Raw genomic sequence first — 24,216 nt, 5'->3', positions numbered from 1 at the left:
CAAGATACTTTACTCAAAACACTGATGTTTTAATATGGTTTGCAGAGACAAATCTTCAGTAGTTAACAAAAAATAGAGTATTGGCCAGGCACAGTGGCTCATGCCTGTAATCCCAGCACTTTGGGAAGCCAAGGCGGGCGGTTCACTTGAGGCCAGGAGTTCGAGACCAGCCTGACCAACACAGCGAAACCCTGTCTCTACAAAAAATACAAAAATTATCAGCCGGGTGTGGTGGCTCACGCCTGTAATCCCAGCACTGTGGGAGGCCGAGGTAGGCGGATCACTTGAGGTCAGGAGTTTGAAACCAGCCTGGCCAACATGATGAAAACCTGTCTCTACTAAAAATACGAAAAAAATTAGCCAGGCGTCGTGGCACACACCTGTAATCCCAGCTACTCAGGAGGCTGAGGCACGAGAATCGCTTGAACCCAGGAGGCAGAGGTTGCAGTGAGTTGAGATCACACCACTGCACTCCAGTCTGGGTGACAGAGCGAGACTCTGTCCCAAAAAAAAAAAAAAAAAACCCAGGGAGTATCATGGCCTATTAAGAATGTCCCAAGATGTTTTCGTGAGGAGAGTTTTCTGTATTATATTAGTAATAAGAGCTAAACATTTGCTGAGTGCTATGAGTCCAGCACTACACTAAGTACTTTACAATTTTATGGTATAGTTAATCCTTACAATGACCTTTAAGGGAGCTACCATAATCCTTTTTTGATATAGTCAGAAGTTATAATTCCTAAACTATGAAGACAATTTTAATTTTAATTTACCATATAGCTACTTTTACTTACCTTCCTAAAAAGACACTGAAACAGTAAAAACAGGGATATAAACAAAAAACCCTATCACAAAACCAGACTTTTTATGTTTTTTCCTCCCTCATTTAACTATGCAGCTAATCCCAGCTACTATAGTATTTTTTTTCTCTTTTATTCATATCTACTGGTCTCACACATTGATTGATTGATTGATTGATTGATTGGTTGATTGATTTGAGACTGGGTCTTGCTCTGTCACCCAGGCTGGAACACAGCAGCACAATCACAGCTTACTGTTACTTCTAACTCCCTGGTTGAAGCGATCCTCCCACCTCAGCCTCTACAGGCATGCACCACCACGCCTAGCTAATTTTTGTATATTTTGTAAGGGTTTGTCTCACTATGTTGCCCAGGCTGGTCTCGAACTCCTGGCCTCAAGTGATCCTCCTTCCTTGGTCTCCCAAAGTGCTGAGATTACAGGCATGAGTTCCTGCGTTCAGCAGGCAGCCTACTCACTTCCTCCTCCCCTTGTCTCTCAATGGAGACATGTCTCTCGAGCCAAGGTCAGTCCTTCCTCCTTCCTGTACCCCAGATCTCACCATACCTTCCTGCTTTCCAGGGATCTCCCAACATCAGCTAACTGCCCCTCCATTTTTTTTTTTTTTTTTTTTGAGATAGGGTCTCACATTGTCACCTAGGCTGGAGTGCAATGGCATGATCTCAGCTCACTGCAACCTTCACCTCCCGGATTCAAGCAATTCTCCTGCCTCAGCTCCTAAGTAGCTGAGAGTACAGATGCGTGCCACCATGCCCGGATAATTTTTGTATTTTTAGTAGAGACAGGTTTTTGCCATGTTGCCCAGGCTGGTCTCAAACTCCTGGCCTCAAGTGATCTGCCCACCTCAGCCTCCCAAAGTGCTGGGATTACAGGCATGAGACACCACGCCCAGCCTGTCTGCTCCTCCTTGCCTCCATATTCTACTCTACTAGTTCTTCTCCAGAAGCATTTAAATATGCTGAAAATTTCTCCCATTAACAAAACATACGAGCCAGGCATGGTGGCTCACGCCTGTAATCCCAGCACTTTGGAAGGTCGAGGTGGTTGGATCACCTGAGGTCAGGAGTTTGAGACCAGCTTGGCCAAGGTGGTGAAACCTCATCTCTACTAAAAACAGAAAAATTAGGCGGCTGTGGTGGAGGGTGCCTGTAATCCCAAAATTACTCGGGAGCTACTCGGGAGGCTGAGGTGCGAGAATAGCTTGAACCCGGGAGGCAGAGGTTGCAGTGAGCCAAGATCGTACCACTGCACTCCTCCCTGGGCAACAGAGCGAGACACTGTCTCAAAAAAAAAAAAAAAAAAAAAAAAGGGGGGAAACAAAAAACAATCCACCCATCCAACCCATTACTCTTTCAGTGACCAGGCCTCTCTTCCCCTTTAGAGACAAAGTCCTTACATTCATCTACGATAGCTTTTTCAAATTCCACTCCTTTGCAATCTTCAAAGAAACTATCTCTTGTTCCTCAACACCTCTGCCACTCCACGGAAACTGCTGCCTCCAAGACTCATTTACTTATGTTGTAAAAATCTCACTTCCAAATCTGATGGGTACTTTCTTTGATTTTGACCTTTGGTGATGCTGTTATTAATAGAAATCCGCAGATGTGAAAAGAATCTAACATGGCCTTCCGAGAGAAGTAAAGGAGGCAGAAACCACTGGCCATGTAATTAATGTAGAATAGTATATTGAAGTGATAAATACAGATGTTATAATGAAGAGATAGAGAATGAGAAAAACATCAGAAACTACACATTTAAAACTGCTTAGAGAATACCATAGAGAGAACTATGCCAAGAACCTCAAACTCTGAAATCCATTAGGTACCTATAAAGTAACTGAAAAAGATAAAGCAAGAGTAACAGGCTCAAATAAACAAGCAAGCTATTGGAAATTAATTTAAAAAGAAAAGAATTTTTAAATTTTGCATTAAATATAACATTTATACTATATGAGTAATTCACTGAGATAAAAGGCCCCATGAAAAATCAATAATCATAAAATTATTGATTTAATCAATAATTTTAAAGCATAAATTTGATTTTTTTCCACAAAAATTAAAACATCAAAATAAAAAAAGACTACCAAGATCCCAATAGATTAATGAACAGAGGCATGCACAAATAAATCAAAAAAAGGAAATAAATATAAATAATATCAATAGTAATTAAAAATTGAAAATTTAAAAGAGCAGAGTCAGCTGTATACCTGTTAAATAAAAGCTTGTGAGTGAACTAAAACGGTTAAACAATGTAAACTGACATAATGTTTTTCAAAAGAAATTTTGCATTGTGGGCGGGGCACGGTGGCTCACACCTGTTAATCCCAACACTTTGGGAGGCCAAGCTGGGCAGATCACGAGGTCAGGAGTTTGAGACCAGCCTGGCCAATGTGGTGAAACCCTGTCTCTACTAAAAATACAAAAATTAGCTGGGTGTGGTGGCACATGCCTGTAACCCCAGCTATTCAGGAGGCTGAGGCAGGAGAATTGCTCGAAACCAGGAGGCAGAGGTTGCAGGGAGCCGAGATCACGCCATTGTACTCCAGCCTGGGAGAGAGAGTGAGACTCCATCTCAAAAAAATAAAATAATAAAATAAATATATTTTGTAGCGTGTATGTTTGCATCTGAAGTCTTCCAGTATGCCTGATAGAGTGGTTCTTCTAAAAGAATTTACTAAAAAAAGGCTAAAAGCTATGATCTCCAAAATGTTTGCAGGAGTGCTGAGATTTTTATAACTGCTCCAGACAGTACAATTAAATATTAGCTTCCAGGATTATAACTTAGTTAGAAATAGGGCCAGAAAATTCAAGAAGCGATATGACAGGTAAAATGTAGGTGCCAAGGCGAACATCATAAAATAGGTATCAGTGACTTAAGAATGGTAATGAAGTCCTCCGAGTAGCTGGGATTATAGGCGCCCACGGCCACGCCCGGCTGATTTTTGTATTTGTAGTAGTGATGGGGTTTCACCATGTTGGCCAGGCTGGTCTTGAACTCCTGACCTCAGGTGATCCACCCGCCTCAGCCTCCGGAAGTGCTGGGATTACAGGCATGAGCTACCACACCTGGCAAAATTATCCAATCTATTAAACAGTATAGTAACTACCAAAAATTTGTTAAAGTCCAAAGGACTCAAGTGATTCTCCCACCTCGGCCTCCCAAAGTGCTAGGATCACAGGCGTGAGCCACCACAGCCGACCCACTCTTATTTTAAAGCAGTAAAAAGTTAGCATCTGCTGGATTGCAAAAACAGTCCCCCCAAGTACTATCAGTGTTTAATCATACTCTTATTAAGATGGAAATGATCAGAATAAGCTGAATAAGAAAAAAAAATGAAGGCTGATTTATTCTTTTACAAAAAATAAAAAAAAAGCAAAGTCATAGCACATAAAACATAAATGCCATTATAAGATGTGCCAGAAATACTCTTTACAAGATAACAAAATAAACATGTCCTAATCCATGCAGATGAAATAATCCTTACCCATGGAAGTAATACTCCCATAGTTCTCCTTCCTGTCATCCCTATAAAGGGACTTCTGGGACTGGTCCAAATGCCCCCATTCCTCCAGGATGAAGGATACAGCCACATCAGCCACCTCTTCAATTTTCACCAACTTCTGAAACAGGAGATCTCCACTAAATTCTCATTCCCTATGTCCAAATTTGGAGTGAGGGGAAGAACTGGGCTCATTAAGAAAAGAAACAGGGGGAGGAACTGTGCCTCAAAGAGGATGGGGAAGTACTAGGCAGAAAGGAAGAAGGCCAAAGGAATGAAGGTACCAACCCAAGATGGGCCTAGTCACTGGCTAAAGAAACAGAACTCTTGGTGAAGGTTCAGGATGGGTCCTCTCTGAGGGCAAAGGGGCACCAGCTCACCTGGGACCCAGTTGAGAGAAGTGAAGCTGTCAGCTCCTGGCTGTCCTTCAGGGGAAGGGAAGGAACTTGGAGAACAGGAAGGGCTAAGGGAGGAGAAAAAGAGGTTTAAGTGAGAACATCTTTGCCCGGTTCTCATTGCCATCATGTTCCTCTTATGCTCAGGAATCCATAATGGCCCCTACTGCACCGAGGCCAAATTCTTCTGCCTGGCTGTCAAGACCCTCTAATTTCTGGATCCTCTCACACTCTGTTTTATTCCTCCTTTACCCTAGACTTCCTACTTTGGTCAGGCTAATCCCTGCTTGCCTTTCCGCTATAAAGGATGCATTCTGTGACCAGGAACAGTGGCTTACGCCTGTAATACCAGCACTTTGGGAGGTCAAGGGGGGCAGATCACTTGAGGCCAGGATTCAAGGCCATCCTGGCCAAAAAGGCAAAATCCCATCTCTACTAAAAATACAAAAATTAGCCAGATGTGGTGATGCACGCCTGTAATCCTGGCTGCTTGAGAGGATAAGGCATGATAATCGCTTGAACCTAGGATGCAGAAGTTGCAATGAGCCAAGATTGCACCACTGCACTCCAGCCTGGGCAACAGAGTCAGCCACTGTCTCAGAAAAAAAAAAAAAAAAAAAAAAAAATACTGGGCGTGGTGGCTCACGCCTGTAATCCTAGTACTTTGGGAGGCCGAGGCAGGAGGATCACAAGGTCAGCAGTTCGAGACCAGCCCGGCCTGTATGGTGAAACCCCACCTCTACTAAAAATACAAAAATTAGCCGGGTGTGGTGGCAGGTGCCTGTAGTCCCAGCTACTCAAGAGGCTGAGGCAGGAGAATTGCTTGAACCTGGGAGGTGGAGGTTACAGTGAGCCAAGATCGTGCCACTGCACTCCAGCCTGGGCGACAGAGCAAGACTCCATCTCAAAAAAAAAAAAAAAAGTGGGGGCCAGGCACGGTGGCTCACGCCTGTAATCCTAGCACTTTGGGAGGCCGAGGCAGGCAGATCACAAGGTCAGGAGTTACAGACCAGCCTGGCCAATATGGTGAAACCTCATCTCTACTAAAAATGCAAAAATTAGCTGGGCATGGTGGCAGGCGCCTGTAGTCCCAGCTGCTCAGGAGACTGAGGCAGGAGAATCACTTGAACCCAGGAGGCGGAGGTTGCAATGAGCCGAGATCACACCACTGCACTCCAGCCTGGGTGACAGAGCAAGACTCCCTCTCAAAAAAAAAAAAAAAAAAAAAAAAAAGGATGCATTCTGCTTTGCCAAGATCAAATTTTATTATCTCAAAGAACCACCAAAGTCCCACATCTTCCATGAAACTGAAGCATTCCTAACAGTCCAAGGCTGCTCGAGCTTTAATGTACAAATAAATCACCTACATCCCCTAGGGGATCTTGGTACTTGCAGATTCTGACTCAAAAGGCCTGGGGTGAGGCCTGAGAGTTTGCATTTCTTTTTCATTTTTTAATTTAATTTAAATTTTTTTTTTTTTTGGAGACAGAGTCTCGCTCTGTGGCCCAGGCTAGAGTGCAGTGGCGCGATCTCAGCTCACTGCAACCTCCGCCTCCTAGGTTCAAGCAATTCTCCTGCCTCAGCCTCCCGAGTAGCTAGGATTACAGGTGTGCACCACCAAGCTTGGCTAATTTTTGTAGTTTTAGTAGAGACAGGGTGTCACCACGTTGTCCAGGATGGTCTCAAACTCCGGTGATTCACCTGCAATGGCCTCCCAAAGTGCTGGGATTACAGGTGTGAGCCACCGTGCCTGGCCCCTAGTTTGCACTTCTAATAAGCTCCCAGGTGATGCCAGTGCCACGGCTTCCTGGACCACTGTTGGATTACCACAGCCTCAGAAATCCCTTCCAGAATTTCCATGGTTAGTTTCTATTCAGTCAAGAAATATGTATTAAATCTACTCTCTCTCTCTCTGCCCATCTCAGGAATAGACAAAACAATTCTTACCTTGGAAAACTACTGTCTAATGCAAGCTTGCCCAACCCATGGCCCGTGGCCCAGGATGGCTTTGAATGTGCCCCAACACAAATTTGTAAACTTTCTTTTTTTTTTTTTGAGACAAGGTCTCACTCTGTCACCCAGGCTGGAGTACAGTGGTGCAATCTCAGCTCACTGCAACCTCCGCCTCCCAGGTTCAAGTGATTCTCCTGCCTCAGCCTCCCAAGTAGCTGGGATTACAGGCGCCCACCACCACACCCGGCTAATTTTGTTTTGTTTTTTTGAGATGGAGTCTCGCTCTGTTGCCCAGGCTGAAGTGTAGTGATACGATCTTGGCCAACTGCAACCTCCGCCTCCCAGGTTCAAGAGAGTCTCCTGCCTCAGCTTCCTGAGTAGCTGGGATTACAGGCATGTGCCACCATGCCTGACTAATTTTTGTATTTTCAGTAGAGACGGGATTTCGCCATGTTGGCCAGGCTGGTCTTGAACTCCTGGTCTCAACTGATCCACCTGGTTCGGCCTCCTAAAGTGCTGGGATTACAGGTGTGAGCCACCATGCCTGGCCCACAAATTTGTAGAGTTTCTTAAAACATTATGAAGGGCCAGGCACAGTGGCTCACGCCTGTAATCCCAGCACTTTGGGAGGCTGATGAGGGTGGATCACCCGAGGCTGGGAGTACAAGACCAGCCTGACCAACGTGGAGAAACCCCATCTCTACTAAAAATACAAAATTAGCTGAGTGTGTGGCACATGCCTGTAATCCCAGCTACTTGGGAGACTGAAGCAGAAGAATCGCTTGAACCTGGGAGGCAGAGGTTGCGCTGAACTGAGATCACGCCATTGCACTCCAGCCTGGGTAACAAGAGCAAAACTCCATCTCAAAGAAATAAACATGAGGGGTTTTTTTTGCAATTTTTATTTTGTTTAAGCTCATCAGCTATGGTTAGTGTTTGTGTATTTTATGTGTGGCACAAGACAATTCTTCTTCCAGTGTGGCCCAGGAAAGCCAAAAGATTGGACACCCCTGGTCTAATGGGAAGGGCACACAGGTAAGCCTTACAGCACAGCGTGAAGAGTGCCATGACGAAAGGTGACCCAAGTTCCCGTGGGACCATAGAGGCAGGAGCACTTACAGAGTGGAGCAGGAGACGCAGCGGCAGCAGCAAAGCCTTTTCCCAGAAAGTGACTCTGGGCAGTAGGAATGGAGATCGGGGAGACAGGGTGCTTTCCCCACAGCAGGAACAGCATGCGCAACACCCGGACATCTCACCTCTGGAAGCTAGGGACCACCTGACCCCGAGGTCACCTCTGCTTGCTCTTTGTCTAAGGTCCACGGCATGTCTGGATCTCACCATCCACATGTGCCTTGACTTGCACAGACCTGCCTGGGATTAAGCTGTAACCGGACAGTTTAGACCCTGTTGGTATTTAGATCTGGAGTCCTGGAGATCTGGGGGCATCCGTGGCTTGCTGATTTCCAATGACTAGGAAATAAGGAGCAATGACACAAAAAGGACGGGACAATGGTTACAGATGAAAGCCAAAAGCAGAGAAGGGATCTGAAACCGGGAGTGGCTAAAGACTGAAAACAGAAGTTGATGAAAATGGTGAATACGGTCTATGTCCGAATGAAGAGTAATTTTGCTAAAATAAACCGGCTAGGATCTGGTTAACAGGACAGAGAGGATGAGAAGCAGCTAGAAACAGAGGACAAGAGCCAGATGGAGAGAAATCCTGAAAGTGGACAGAACCCAAGTGACTCGAGGAGGGAGCAGTCTGTGCGCCTAGGAGAGAAGCTGCTGCTGAAGCAAAGACCAGATGTGGCCAGGCATGGTGGCACATGCCTGTAAACCCAGCTACTCGGGAGGCTGAGGCAGGAGAGTCGCTTGAACCTGGGAGGCAGAGGTTGCAGTCACGCCACTACACTCCAGCCTAGGCAACAGAGTGAGACCCTGTCTCAAAAAAAAAAAGCAAAGATGAGATGGCTCAGAAGAGGGGAGGAGGATGGATTCAGTCAGGCTGCTTGGGTTCAAATCATAGCTCTGTTATTCCATATCTTTGTGACCTTGGACAAATCAACTTAACCTCTCGAGGACTCAGCTTAATTTCTTTCTTTTTTTTTTTTTTTTTGAGATGGAGTCTTGCTTTGTCGCCCAGGCTGGAGTGCAGTGGTACGATCTCTGCTCACTGCAACCTCCATCTCCTGGACTCAAGTGATTCTCCTGCCTCAGACTCCCAAGGAGCAGTACTACAGGCGCCTGCCACCACGCCCAGCTAATTTTTTTGTATTTTTAGTAGAGATGGGGTTTCACCATGTTGGCCAGGCTGGTCTCAAACTCCTGACCTCAGGTGATCCACCCGCCTTGGCTTCCCAAAGTGCTGGGATTATAGGCATGAGCCACCAGGCCCAGCCCTGAGCTTAATTTCTAACAGACGGATAACAGTAACAGCTATTCCACTGAGCTACTGTAAGGATTACCTGTTGGCATACCCAGGTGTCCTGCACACAATCCTAGTGGTTTCCATTTCTTTTCTGAGCAGTTTTTTTTGTTTTTTTTTTTGAGACGGAGTCTCACTCTGTTGCCCAGGCTGGAGTGCCGTGGCACAATCTCGGTTCACAGCAACCTCTGCCTCCTGTGTTCAAGCGATTCTCCTGTCTCAGCCTCCCAAGTAGCTGGGATTACAGGCATGTACCACCACGCCTGGATAACTGTTGCATATTTTTAGTAGAGACGGGGTTTCACCACGTTGACCAGGCTGGTCTCAAACTCCTGACCTCAGGTGATCTACCCACCTCAGCCTCCCAAAGTGCTGGGATTACAAGCGTGAGCCACCACCCCCGGCTTTTCTGAGCAGCTTTAAATTTTATTTATTTATTTATTTTTTATGGAGACGGAGTCTCACTCTGGCTCCCAGGCTGGACTGCAGTGGCACAATCACAGCTCACTGCAGCCTCAAATTCCTGGGCTCGAGCAATCTCCCACCTCAACCTCTGGTATAGCCGGGACCACAGGCATGTGCCACCATGCCTAGCTAATACTTTTTTTTTTTTTTTTTTTGAGACAGAGTTTTGCTCTTGTCACCCAGGCTGGAGTGCAGTGGTGTGATCTCAGCTCACTGCAACCTCCAACTCCCGGGTTCAAGCAATTCTCCTGACTCAGCCTCCTGAGTAGCTACTAGGATTACAGGCGTCTGCCACCACGCCCGGCTAATTTTTTATATTTTTAGTAGAGATGGGGTTTTGCCATGTTGGTCAGGCTGGTCTCAAATTCCTGACCTCAGGTGATCTGCCCGCCTTGGCCTCCCAAAGTGCTGGGATTACAGGCATGAGCCACTGCACACGGCCAATTTTTGTATTTTTTGTAGAGGTGAGTTTTCGCCACATTGCCCAGGATGGTATCAAACTCCTGGGCTCAAGAGATCCACCTGCTTTGGCCTCCAAAAATGCTGGAATTACAGGCATGAAGCTACTTTCTTTTATACCAAAAAGATCGCTAACACCTTTGTTTAGCTTTCATTGAACACGGTTGAGAATTCCGAATTTTTCATTTGCTGCCCACATTGGCAAAGAGAGGAAAATTTGCAGAGGATGACTATTATTAGGCAACTCAGTAGATGACACAGAAAGACAGCTGTACTCTCTAATGAGAATCATGAAACTGAAAGTGTAACAGAGATTCTAGAATGAGTTTCAAATGATAACATCCTAGATAAATTTTCTTAAACTCAAGAATCAATGATGAACAATGTATTTCTAATTTCAAAAAGGAAAATGGCATTCTTATCTTGTGAGTCATTCAACAGCAAGGACTTCATCACACAGTATTTTGTAATAATAAGATAATAAGAGATTCTGGACCATCACATTTTGCTAGAAGGACTAAATTTGCTAAAAGCATTGTGTGACAGTATTCTTTTCTTTTTTGAGACGGAGTTTTGCTCTTGTTGCCCAGGCTGGAGTCCAGTGCCACGGTCTCAGCTCACTGCAACCTTTGCCTCCCGGGTTCAAACGATTCTCATGCCTCAGCCTCCTGAGTAGTTGGGATTACAGGCACGCACCACCATGCCCAGCTAATTTTTTGTATTTTTAGTAGAGACGGGGTTTCATCATGACGGGGTTTCATCATGTTGGCCAGCCTGGTCTTGAACTCCTGACCTCAGGTGATCCACCCACCTTTGCCTCCCAAAGTGCAGGGATTACAAGTGTGAGCCACTGAGCCCGGCCTTGTTTTTCTGTTTTTTTAACATAAGCATTAAGACAAGAAAATCTATGAGGGAGGCTGAGCGCAGTGGCTCACACCTCTAATGCCAGCACTTTGGCAGGACAAGGTAGGTGATCACTTGAGGCCAGGAGTTCAAGACTAGCTTGGCTAACATGGTGAAACCCCATCTTTACTAAAAATCCAAAAATTAGCTGGGCATGGTGGCAGGCACCTGTAGTCCCAGCTACTCGGGAGGCTGAGGTGGAGGTATCACTTGAACCTGGGAGGCAGAGGCTGCAGTGAGCCAAGATCGCACCACTGCCCTCCATCCCAGGCAACAGGGTGAGACTCTGTCTCAAAAATAAAAGAAAGACAATCTATGACAGAAAGGCAAAAATCTGTGATACTTTTTTAAAAGACGTGTAGATCTTTTAACAGTCCCTGTACCCAGAGCTGTCATCATTTGCATTGTAGGTTTTTAATGAAACTGGTGTAATTCAGCAATAAACATACGTGTGCATGTGTCTTTCCCAAATGTCCAACAATGATAGACTGGATTAAGAAAATGTGGCACATATACACCATGGAATACTATGCAGCCATAAAAAATGAAGAGTTCATGTCCTTTGTAGGGACATGGATGAAATTGGAAACCATCATTCTCAGTAAACTATCGCAAGAACAAAAAACCAAACACTGCATATTCTCACTCATAGGTGGGAACTGAACAATGAGAACACATGGACACAGGAAGGGGAACATCACACTCTGGGGACTGTTGTGGGGTGGGGGGAGGGGGGAGGGATAGCATTGGGAGATATACCTAATGCTAGATGACGAGTTAGTGGGTGCAGCATACCAGCATGGCACATGTATACATATGTAACTAACCTGCACATTGTGCACATGTACCCTACAACTTAAAGTATAATAATAATAAATAAATAAATAAATAAAAGGAAAAAAAAGAAGCTGGTGTAATTCCTAGCCATTCTAGGAATGGCTTTCATTGAATACCAGGGACTCAACTCCAGGTCCCTGGCCTTTCCCTGCTTCTAGACCCTGCAGGCTGTAGAGAGGCTGCTCAGCCTAGAGTCTCTCTCCTGCAGATAGTGCCTGCCACATGGCCAAGGCACCCACTCTTGAGCTATATCAGTTCCACTGAATCACTGAGCCTCACCATTTTCCTCCAGGAGACGAGGCTTCTGTGGCGCTTGCTCAGGCTGGGTGTCCACGGTCAGGGGCTGGGGGCTGCAGGACTCCTGCACTGCTCCAGGTGGTGCCATCTTCCGAGGAAGCACATCAGGGCAGGCAACAATCTAACAACCACAACCAAAACTGATCAGTACAGTTACAGAGAAGGCCACGAAAGAAATCAGTAGAATCATGGTGGACTTTCATTCATTCCTTTGCCAAATATTTAATGTGCATCTACAATGAGCCACGCACTGATTATGCAGTTACTTAATAAACATGGTTTACTTCTAGTTGGAGAAGACGTTCATCAAACACATCAAAACACAAATAAATACATAATTACAAACTGGGCTGTATGTTGGAAAGGAGAAGAAACTAATTCCATGAGACAGAACACAGGAGACCTATTTTAGACTGGGAGGCCAGGGAAGGCTTTCTGGAGGAAGTGTCCCGTAAGCAAACACTTAAAGGTTGAGAAGGGCTGGGCGCACGGGGTGGCTCACGCCTGTAATCCCAGCACTTTGGGAGGCTGAGGCAGGTGGATCACTAGGTCAGAAGATCAAGACCAATCTGGCTAACACGGTGAAACCCCGTCTCTACTAAAAAAATACAAAAAATTAGCCGGGTGTGGTGGTGGGCGCCTGTAGTCCCAGCTACTCAGGAGGCTGAGGCAGGAGAATGGCATGAACCTGGGAGGCGGAGCTTGCAGTGAGCCGAGATTGCGCCACTGCACTCTAGCCTGGGTGACAGAGCGAGACTCCGTCTCAAAAAAAAAAATGGATGAGAAGAAGCCAGCCGGGAAAAACGTAGAAGTGACCCAGGCAGAGAGAACACTGAAAAACTCTCTCAGGGCCAGGCGGCAGTAGCTCATGCCTATAATCTCAACAATTTCGGAGGCTGAAGCAGGAGGATCGCTTGAGCCCAGGAGTTCAAGACAAGCCTGGGCAACACAGTGAGACCCTGTCTCTCCAAAAAATTAAAAAATTAGCCAGGCATGGTGGCATGTCCCTGTGGTCCCAGCTACTTAGGAGGCTGAGGTGCGAGGATTGCTTGAGCCCAGGAGGTCAAGGCTGCAGTGAGCTATGACACACCACTGCACTCTAGCCTTGGTGACAGAGCAAGACCCTGTCTCAAAAAAGAAAGAAAGAAAGAAAGAAAACAAAATTCTCAGGCAGAAAGAGGATGTCTAGTACAGTCAGGAATCATGAGAAGGCCAGTGTGTGAAGAGGAAACAGAGGTGAGAAGGGAGATTGGAATGGTCATCATAGCACTCAGGAAGTCACACTGGACAGACCAACACTGAGACTGAGGCTACCTCACACCCCTTCTGTTTTTGGTTCTTGCTCAGCCCTAGATATACACAATTACTCTGCCACAACCACTCTCTAGAACCTGGAATTCTGGAAGGTACTAGCTCACTACTAACATATTGGAATGTAGTAAGTTCCTTTCCCCTTTTCTCCCTCCCTTACATTTCAAAGCACTTTTTTTTCGAATCCTCCTGCTACTGGCAAAATGTGGTGCAGGAGTTCCATTAAGAGACAGCTGCAGGCCGGGCATGATGGCTCATGCCTATAATCCCAACACATTGGGAGGCAGAAGCGGGTGGATGACTTGAGCTCAGGAGTTGGAGACCAGCTTGGGCAACATGGCGAGACCACACCTCTACTAAAAATATAAAAATTAGCCAGGCCTGGTGGCATACATCTATATAGTCCCAGCTACTCGGGAGGCTGAGGTGGGGAGGATCGCTTGAGCCTGGGAGGCGGAGAGTGCAGTGAGCTGAGATTGCACCAATGCTCCAGCCTGGGTGACAGAGCAAGATTCTGTCTCAAAAAAATAAATAAATAGGCCAGGCGCAGTGGCTCATGCCTGTAATCCCAGTACTTTGGGGGGCCGAGGTGGGCAGATCACCTGAGGTCAGGAGTTCGAGACCAGCCTGACCAACATGGATAAACCCCATCTCTACCAAAAATACAAAGTTAGCCTGGTGTCGTGGTACATGCCAGTAATCCCAGCTACTCGGGAGGCTGAGGCAGGAGAATCGCTTGAACCCGGGAGGTGGAGGTTGCAGTGAGCCGAGATCGTGCCATTGCACTCCAGCCTAGGCAACAAGAGTGAAACTCCATCTCAAAAAAAAATATTAAATTAAATAAATAAAAATAAAAAATAAACAAAATCCATTAACCATAAAATGAAATACTTAACTAACTGTATAAAAATTTTAAAACCTTCAGGAGACTGACGCAGGAGAATCAACCCGGAGGCAGAGGTTGCAGTAAGCCAAGATCAGGCCACTGCACTCCAGCCTGGGTGGCAGAGCCAGACTCCGTCTTAAAAAAAAAAAAAAATTTAAAACCTGGCTGGGCACAGTGGCTCACACCTGTAACCCCAGCACCTTGGGAGGCCAACGCAGGAGGATCCCTTGAGCCCAGGAGTTCCAGACCAGGCTAGGCGACTAGGCAAGACCTCATCTACAAAAAAATTTTTTTTTAATTAGCTGTATGTGGTGGCAAGTGCCTGTAGTCCTAGCTACTCAAGAGGATCACTTGAGGCCAGGAGTTCGAGGCTGCAGTGAGCTATGATTGTGCCACTGCACTACAGCCTGGACAACAGAGTGAGGCCCTATCTCTAAAAAAAGAAAACATGAAAAACAAAAACCTCCACAAGCGAACACAAACAACAAATTGGATAAATAACGCTTACAACTCCTATGACAGACACAATGCTTATTGTTTCCAAAAGGTAAAAAAATATAGATAAGGAATATAAACAGACAATTCACCACCATAAAAGGGTATACAAATAATCTTTAAAAATATATGCTGTGGCCGGGCACAGTGGCTCACACCTGTAATCCCAGCACTTTGGGAGGCCGAGGTGGGCAGATCACGAAGTCAGGATATCGAGACCATCCTGGCTAACACGGTGAAACCCCGACTCTACTAGAAATACAGGAAATTAGCCGGGCATGGTGGCGTGTGCCTGTAGTCCCAGCTACTTGGGAGGCTGAGGCAGGAGAATGGCATGAACCCGGGAGGCGGAGCTTGCAGTGAGCAGAGATCACGCCACTGCACTCCAGCCTAGGCAACAGAGTGAGACTCTGTCTCAAAAAAAAAAAAAAAAAATGCTGTGGTCAAACAAAAGAAATTTAATTGAAATTTCACAGATATGGTCAGGCGTGGTGGCTCACACCTGCAATCCCAGCACTTTGGGAGGCCAAGGCAGGTGGATCACCTGAGGTCAGGAGTTTGAGAACATCCTGGCCAACATGGTGAAACACCATCTCTACTAAAAATACAAAAATTAAGCCGGGCATGTGGCTTACGCCTGTAATCCCACCACTTTGGAAGGCAGAGCCAGGAGTATCACCTGAGGTCAGGAGTTTAAGACCAGCCTGGCCAACATGGCAAAACCCTGTCTCTACTAAAAATACAAAAATTAGCTGGGCACGGTGGTGCATGTCTGTAATCCCAGCTACTCGGGAGGCTGAGGCAGGAGAATCACTTGAACCCAGGAAGCTGAGGTTGCAGTGAGACAAGATCGCACCACTGCACTCCAGCCTGGGTGACAGAGTGAGACTCCACCTCAAAAAAATAAAAATAAAAAAACTAAAAAAATTAGCCAGGCGGTAGTGGCACATGCCTGTAATCCCAGCCACTTGGGAGGCTGAGGCAAGAGAATTGCTTGAGCCTGGGAGGTGGAGGGTAAGCCAAAATTGCACCATTGCACTACAGTCTGGGTGACAGAGTAAGACCTTGTCTCCAAAAAAAAAAAAGAAAGAAAGAAAGAAAGAAAGAAAGAAAAATTTCACAGAAATAAAATATTGTATCTTTTTTTTTTTTTTTTGAGATGGGAGTCTCGCTCCATCGCCCAGGCTGGAGTGCAGTGGCGCAATCTCGGCTCACTGCAACCTCTGCCTCCCAGGTTCAAGCGATTCTACTGCCTCAGCCTCCCAAGTAGCTGAGACTACAGGTGCATGTCACCACACCCAGCTAATTTGTGTATTTTTAGTAGAGACGGGGTTTCACCATGTTGGCCCGGATGGTCTTGATCTGACCCCATGATCCACCCGCCTCAGCCTCCCAAAGTGCTGGGATTACAGGCGTGAGTCACCATGCCCGGCCAATATTGCATCTTATGTACTGGCAATCATGACAAATTTTGATAACATTGTTCTACCAGGCTATGGCCACAAAATTTCTCTCATACATTGTTGGTGGTACTCTAAATTGTTATACCCTCTATGAGGGAACCAACCTGTCAACAGCTATCAAAATTACAAATGTACTTTTTTTTTTGAGATGGAGTCTCGCTCTGTTGCCAGGCTGGAGTGCAGTGGCACAATCTCGGCTCACTGCAACCTCCGACTCCCAGGTTCAAGCGATTCTCCTGCCTCAGCCTCCCGAGTGCCTGGGATTACAGGTGCGTGCCACCACGCCCGGCTAATTTTTGTATTTTTTAGTAGAGATGGGGTTTCACCATGTTGGCCAGGACGGTCTCGATCTTCTGACCTCATGAACTGCCCACCTCGGCCTCCCCAAGTGCTGGGATTACAGGCATGAGCTACCATGCCCGGCCTACACATCTATTTCTAAGCCAAAAATTTTGAGTTTCAAGCATTCCTTCTACAGTTAATTTTATATACATATATTTTTTCAATTTAAATTTTTTTAACTTTTTACTTTTTTTTTGAAATAGGGTATGCCTCTGTCACACAGGCTGGAATACAGTGGCAAAATCACAGCTCACTGCAGCCTCAAACTACCAGGTTCAAGGGATCCTGCTGCCTCAGCCTCTTGAGTAGCTGGAAGTATAAGTGCATGCCACCACACCCAGCTAATTTTTTGTTTGGTTTTTCTGGTAGAGATGGGGTCTCGCTATGTTACCCAGGCTGATGTGGAACTCCTGGTCTTAAGTGATCCTCCCACCTCAGGTTCCCAAAATGCTGGGATTACAGGTGTGAGCCACTGTGCCCAGCCTATATATATACATATATATATATACACACACATAAATATACACATATATATACATATATATACACACATACATATATACACACATATACACACATATATACATATATACACATATATACACATATATACGCATATATATACATATATACACACACATACATATGTATATTACATACACACATATATATACATACACATATATGTGAGATAGTCATTGCAGCAAAGTTTGTTATAATACAAATTTAGAAACAATCTCAAGGAACAATTTAAATGGAACAACTCAAACTCCTTCCATAAAAGTTAATACAATGCAATTTCAGAGAGTGAGATAGCTGCAATGGCAGTGGCGTGGAAGAAACCAAGATATAAGAAAAAAGAGGCAGAAGTGCACAGTGACTTAAAAGACATTTGCGTTTTTCCAAAGTATGAGACGTATATATGCTTATACATACAGAATATGGTACAGCTCTGTAAGAATACACAGGTGAGAACTAGGCACTTGAGAGAAATTGGGGATGGGAGGAGGAAAACTTACTTTTCATTACAACCTTATGTACCTCTTTGAATTTTGTATCATGTCACTCAAAAAATAAATACAGTGGCCGGGCATGGTGGCTCACGCCTGTAATCCCAGCACTTTGGGAAGCCGAGGTGGGAGGATCACGAGGTCAGGAGATCGAGACCATCCTGGCTAACACGGTGAAACCCCGTCTCTACTAAAAACACACACACAAAAAAAATTAGCCGGGCGTGGTGGTGGACGCCTGCAGTCCCAGCTACTCCAGAGGCTGAGGCAGGAGAATGGCGTGAACCCGGGAGGCGGAGCTTGCAGTGAGCCGAGATCGCACCACTGCACTCCAGCCTAGGCGACAGAGCGAGACTCCGTCTCAAAAATAAATAATTAAATAAATACAGTAATTTAAAAAATAAATAAGATCGCAGATTGTCTTCTACAGGTTAACACACTGGATATTGCTTCTCTTTGCTGGAGTGGCAGGAAGTCACAGGGTACCTAATCCCAGGAGAACAAAAGAATATGAATGAAGCAGCAGAGGACGAAGAATCTCACCCCTGCTCAGCAGATCGTTCACTCCTCTCCTTCATTGCTCATATAGCTTCTCTTTGACTCACCTGCTGTCTGCGTTCCTCAAGTTCTCGCTGTATATTTTCTATCACGGCCACCGCCTCTTCTCCACTTTCAGGGTGATGTTCCCTCACCCAGGGCTGGAACTCTTCAGGCAGGATGGTCAGGAACTGCTCCAGCACCAGCAGCTCCAGGATCTGCTCCTTCGTGTGCAGCTCGGGCCTCAGCCACTCACAGCAGAGCACCCGGAGTTGGCTGAGAGCCTCCCGGGGTCCTGAAGCCTCATGGTACTGGAAGTGCCTGAAGCGCTGGTAAAAAGTCTCAAACGTTGGCGGGTTGTACTCCTGCATCCAGGTGCAGTCTTCTTCTTCCACCTTCACTATGAAAAGGTCTTCCTGCTCCTGGGAAGTCTCAGCTGGGGGGTCTAAGTCTATAACTTCTCGGGATTCGGTCATTATCATTCCAACTCAGAGGGAAGTCTTCGAGGCTGGCTGTGTTACACTGAACCAATTGGTTTTCTGCTCTTTAAGATCTTCTGAAGGACACTTTCAGTAGCATGCAACCTACTGATGTATTGGGCATCATTATTAGCAAAGACAGATGGCAAAGAGGTCATCTATACTAAAGACGACCACTCAACAAAGTAATTTACTTAAAAATAGGTACTACAAGGTAGCCATCACTTCACCCACAAAATGATAATAAGGAATATCCCCAACATTTTAAAAGTGTAAAAGAGAGCCATACAAATCTGACATCAGGCCCAACCTAAAACACAGTTTTAGAGTGAAGAACTTTACATTCCATATAAATAACGGGACGAGACTAACTAGTCCAGACGCAGCCGCTCTTTCTCTCTACCATAAGACGAACTTAAGTCGGAATAAGGGTGAAAATCATTATAATGGTCAAAACTGAGCCTGTTCTCTAAGCTACAAGAGCTTGACAGGCCAAGGGGAGACTCCATCGGTCCCAAAGAGAAGCAGCGTTTATAAGGTACAGATCTGGACCTGGATTCCTCAGAATGGCCCCTGACCCCGAGATACAGAGACTGTGGCCCGGTCAAGGTTAGGGACAGGACCCCCGTCCAGTCACGAAGCCCCTGCCCCCTCCCCTCAAGGCCCCACTCTAGGGGAGCTCTCCTGGAACATCAAGCTCCCCGCAGCCGAGGCTGGGAAGATGCGGTTCTTCCCACGGAGAGAAACCGAAGCCGACACTTCCCAACACTTCCTCGCCGGAAGTAACCAAGTCCAATCTTGCCCTGTCCAACGGGGTTAAACCGTTAGATCCCACCCCCCCCCCCAAAGCACTTCCGCGTCCTCTCTAGGAATCCCGGAGGACCTCACCTCGCAGAGGGGGCAGACCAATCGGCGGGGAGATGGGACGCGGGCCCCGAGTCCCAGCCCACCCTCAGTGACTCGGACGTCTCCAGGGCCCCCGAAGCCGCTCGCACAGCATCACCAAAGCGGGGAGGCAAACGGAGCCACTCTCTCCCCTGCTCCATCCCAAAGCCATTCAAACAGCCCAAGCTCCTCCCCTTTCCGTGGGGCGGGGAAGGGGGCGGGGCCTCCAGAGTTGGGCTGAGGTTGCTCGTGTCTGATTGGCCGGGGAGCTTGCGCCTTCCCCCACCCCCAACGCTCTGCGCCCCGATTTGAAGTAGGTCTGTACCTTGCTGACAACCCGCAAACCTCGCTTATGTTGAATTTGGGGCCCTTAGGTTTTCTTCACCCGCATCCTCGCTACTCTCACCACCCACTTTGCAAACACACCCACCTCTTGACCACCGCAGTCGGCTCAGAAGGCCGACATCTTCAACGTCACGCCCGCGAGTCGCAGGGGCCAGCTGTTCCCGGGACTACATCTCCCAGGAGGTGGCGCGCGGGACTCGCCGGTTGGCCAATGGGGGGGGCGGCTCTCTTTGCAGCCTCGGTCTCGCGAGCCTATCAGAAGGTGGCAGGGCCGGGAGTCGTGTCCTCGGGAGCCAAGGCTGGAAGGCTGGGAGTGGGCGGAGGGAGCGGGGCATCCCTCTGAAGAGAGGGGCGTTGCTTACGCAGGGCTTCCCTGGCCAAGGGGGTCTCGTCCTTAATGATACCTCTTTTCAGCCAGGCGCGGGGTCCCACGCTTGTAAGCCTAGCTAGTGGACAGGCTGAGGAAGCAGGATCGCTTGAGCCCAAGAGTTCGAGACCAGCTCGGGCAACATAGCGAGACCCCTGTCTATTAGTAATACCCTCCCTTGGCCGGGCTCGGTGACTCACACCTGTAATGCCAGCACTTTGGGAGGCCGAGGTGGGTGGATCACCTGAGGCCAGGAGTTCGAGACCCGCCTGGCCAACATGGTGAAACCCCGTCTCTACTAAAAATACAAAAACTTAGCTGGGCTTGGTGGCGCGAGCCTGTAATCTCAGCCACTTGGGAGGCTGAGGCAGGAGAATCACTTGAACCCGGGAGGCTGAGGTTGCAGTGAGCCGGGATCACACCATTGCACTCCAGCCTGGGCAACATAGTGAGACCCCATCTCTTAGTAATAATCTCTCCTGTTTGTTTTTGTTTTGTTTTGTTTTTTGAGACGCAGTCTCGTTGTCCCCCAGGCTGGAGTGCAATGGCACGATCTCGGCTCACTGTAACCTCTGCTCCCAGGTTCGGGCAATTCTCCTGCCTCAGCCTTTCGAGTAGCTGGGATTACAGGCACACTCACCACGCCCGGCTTATTTTGTATTTTCAGTAGAGACGGGGTTTCCCCATGTTGGCCAGGCTGGTCTCGAACTCCTGACCTCAGGTGATGCGCCCGCATCGACCTCCCAGTGCTCTCCTTTTCATATGGTGCTTTATAGTTTCCAAGCCCCAGCCCTCCCCTCCCCCTACGCCCGGCGCAGTTTACAAAGTTGATGGGCAGGCAGGAGAAGAGTTACTGTTGCCACTGTTTTACGGGCGCGAAGGAAGGAACTGCTGTGAAATTGCAGCATCTGCAAAAAGATGAGAAGATATTTAGAAGTTAAAGGTCTCTTTTCAGGGAGCCCAAAATCTTGCATTTTAAGTAGCTTCCTATCTAGGACCGAACCCCTGGTGAATGTTTGCAATGCCTGTATTTTGTGTGTTAGTGAGTTGGTATAGAATTTTGCACCTATGGCTTAATTTTGTTGCTCGTATAAAGTTGTTTAATGTCTATGAAAGTTGTTCCAGATGGGCATGGTGGCTCACGCCTGTAATCCCAACATTTTGGGAGGCCGAGGTGAGAGGATCACTAGAATCCAGGAGTTGAAGACCAGCCTGGCCTTTTTACCCCGTCTCTACAAAAAATAAAATAAAATTAGCTAGGCATGGTGGCGCATGCCTATAGTCTCAGCTACTCAGCAGGCTGAGACTGGAGGATCACTTGAATTCAAGAGGTTGAGGCTGCAGTGAGTTATGATTGTGCCATTGCACTTCAGCACCTCAGTGACAGAGACACCCCGTCTCAAAAAAAAAAAATGTTTGGTGGATACCCATTCTTTTCTAATATATTTACCTCCATTTAAATGATTTATTTTATTTATGTTTGTTTATCTATTTATTTTTTTGAGATGGAATCTCACTCTGTCGCCCAGGCTGGAGTGCAGTGGCATGATCTCGGCTCACTGCAACCTCCGCCTCCCAGGTTCAAGCGATTCTCCTGCCTCAGCCTCCTGAGTAGCTGGGATTACAGGTGTGTGCCACCACACCTGGATAACTTTTTGTATTTTTAGTAGAGATGGGGTTTCACCGTGTTACCCAGGATGGTCTCCATCTCCTGACCTCGTGATCTGCCTGCTTCGGCCTCCCAAAGTGCTGGGATTACAGGCGTGAGCCACCGCAACCGGTTTGAATTATTTATAAACACCTTTTGCATTTCAATAATTTATTTCTTAAATAGATAACACATTTGCATGAGTCAAAATTCAATAAGGCACTTAAAGTCTTCCTCTCATTCTCATTCTACATTCATTTTTCTCTCTAGAGATGGTTTTGCTGGTTGCCTAGGCTGGAGTGAATGACACGATCTTGGCTTAGTGAACCTCTGCCTCCTGGGTTCAAGTGATTCTCCTGCCTCAGCCTCCCGAGTAGCTGCGATTACAGGCATGCGCCACCATGCCCGGCTAATTTTGTATTTTTTAGTAGAAACGGAGTTTCTCCATGTTGGTCAGGCTGGTCTTGAACTCCCGACCTCAGGTGATCCCCCCGCCTCAGCCTCCCAAAGTGCTGGGATTACAGGCGTGAGCCACCGCACCTGGCTCCATAAGAGATATTTTTATGTCTAGTTATTAAACACACCTGGATTGATAAATAGTGTTCGGTTTGTTTGGGCGTGGGGTGGGGAAGGGGATTGCTTGAACCCAGGAGGCAGAGGTTGCAGTGAGCCGAGGTCAGGAAATCAAGACCATCCTGGCTAACATGGTGAAACCCCGTCTCTACTAAAAATACAAAAAATTAGCTGGGTGTGGTGGCACGCGCCTGTAATCCCAGCTACTTGGGAGGCTGAGGCAGGAGAATCGCTTGAACCCGAGCGATACTCCCTCTCAAAAAAAATTTTTTTTAATTTTATATGGAGACACATCCTCACTATGTTGCTCAGGCTGGCCTGGAACTCCTGGTCTCAAGCGATCGTCTCATTTTATGCAAGTTGCAAATCACCAGCAGCTTGACATCAACCAAGACACTTTGTTTTAGAGACAGAGTCTTGCTCTGTCACCCAGGCTGGAGTGCACTGGTGCGATCATATCTCACTGCAGTCTTTACCTCCTGGGCTCAAAGGATCCTCCCACCTCAGCCTCCCAAGTAAGTGGTGTATCCTGAGTTGGTTCCTTCCAGTGGGTTCATCCTCTCGCTGACTTCAAGAATGCAGCCTCCGACCTTCACTGTGAGTGTTACAGCTCTTAAAGATGGCACGGACCCAAAGAGTGAGTAGCAGCAAGATTTATTGTGAAGAGCGAAAGAACAAACCTTCCACAGCATGGCAGAGCACTCCAGCCGGTTGCCTCCGCTGACTGGGGTGGGAGCTTTTAGTCTCTTATTTGTCCCCTCCCATGTCCGTTTCTGTCGTATCAGAACGCCCCTTTTTCCATCCTCCCTGCGATTGGCTGCTTTTAGAATCCTGCTGATTGGTCCATTTTACAGAGCACTGATTGGTGCACTTTACAAACCTCTTGCTAGCTACAGAGCACTGATTGGTGCATTTTTACAAACCTCTTGTAAGACAGAAAAGTTGTCCAAGTCCCCACTGGACCCAGGAAGTCCAACTAGCTTCACCTCTCACTGGGACTACAGGTGTGCACCACCACACCCAGCTAATTTTTTATTTTTTGTAGAGATTGGGGTCTCCAATTCTTGGCTTCAAGTGATCTTCCCCCCTCAGCCTCCCAAAATGCTGGGATTACAGGCATACGCCACTGAGCCAGGCCAGGACACATCTTTGAGCCTCAATTTCCTCATCTTTTTTGTTTGTTTGTTAGGATCAAGGTCGTTAACATCTGATGTACATGGAAGCACTTAGTTTTTTAAAAAAAACAAAACTTTTTCCAACTGGGCGCAGCGGCTCACGCCTGTAATCCCAGCACTTTGGGAGGCCGGGGCAGGCGGATCACGAGGTCAGGAGTTCCAGACCAGCCTGACCAACATGGTGAAACCCCATCTCTACTAAAATACCGAAAGTAGCCGGGCATGGTGGCGCGCGCTTGTAGTCCAAGCTACTCAGGAGGCTAAGAAAGCCTGGCGACAGAGCGAGAGTCCGCCTGAAAAAAGAAAAAAAAAACAACTTTGTCCAACCTGGGCAATATAATGAAACCCCATCCCCACAGAAAAATTAATAAAGCCGGGCGTGGTCGCGCGCACCTGTAGTCCTAGATACTTGGGAGGCTGAAGCTGGAGAATTGCTTGAACCCGGGAGACAGAAGTTGCAGTGAGCCGAAATCGCGCCACTGCAGTCCAGCCTGGGCGACAGAGCCAGACCCTGTCTATTTAATCCTGAAGGTTCCCGCCCTTGCCGGAGCTCGGCCACCGGCTCGGACGCCCGTATTTCCCCGGGATGCGGGAAACCGTCCAGACCCTCTGCGTCGGGCGGGGCTAGGACGATAAACCAGCGAGATG

At 47.1% G+C, this 24,216-nt stretch overlaps 1 protein-coding gene and 1 long non-coding RNA gene across 17 annotated transcripts in view; both read right to left on the bottom strand.

Annotated features, from left to right (window-relative positions):
* Positions 1-19,997, bottom strand: part of ZKSCAN5 (zinc finger with KRAB and SCAN domains 5) — a 28,886-nt gene extending 8,889 nt beyond the window's left edge. Inside the window, exons 1-5 of one of the 16 annotated variants that reach the window (XM_009453252.5) lie at positions 19,891-19,993; positions 18,165-18,683; positions 12,035-12,173; positions 4,699-4,781; positions 4,304-4,439 (exon numbers count right to left, since the gene is read on the bottom strand). In XM_009453252.5, the coding sequence (XP_009451527.1) occupies positions 4,304-4,439; positions 4,699-4,781; positions 12,035-12,173; positions 18,165-18,578 (772 nt within the window). In that variant the 5' untranslated portion in view covers positions 18,579-18,683; positions 19,891-19,993. Of the gene's footprint in view, positions 1-4,303; positions 4,440-4,698; positions 4,782-12,034; positions 12,174-18,164; positions 19,399-19,463; positions 19,668-19,890 lie in introns of those variants that run through there. The other 15 variants (XM_054687237.2, XM_009453255.5, XM_054687238.2 and 12 more) reach the window with 15 other exon arrangements.
* A 3,034-nt stretch (positions 19,998-23,031) lies between these two features.
* Positions 23,032-24,181, bottom strand: LOC129135543 (uncharacterized). The gene is made up of 2 exons (XR_010158625.1): positions 23,962-24,181; positions 23,032-23,861 (listed from the first exon to the last, which is right to left on the bottom strand). It is a non-coding gene; the product is annotated as an uncharacterized LOC129135543 (long non-coding RNA).
* Positions 24,182-24,216: the final 35 nt, after the last annotated feature.

Source organism: Pan troglodytes, chromosome 6 (assembly GCF_028858775.2).
Source record: "Pan troglodytes isolate AG18354 chromosome 6, NHGRI_mPanTro3-v2.0_pri, whole genome shotgun sequence".
Classification (NCBI taxonomy): Eukaryota; Metazoa; Chordata; class Mammalia; order Primates; family Hominidae; genus Pan; species Pan troglodytes.
This window is presented reverse-complemented; position numbering and strand designations above follow the sequence as displayed.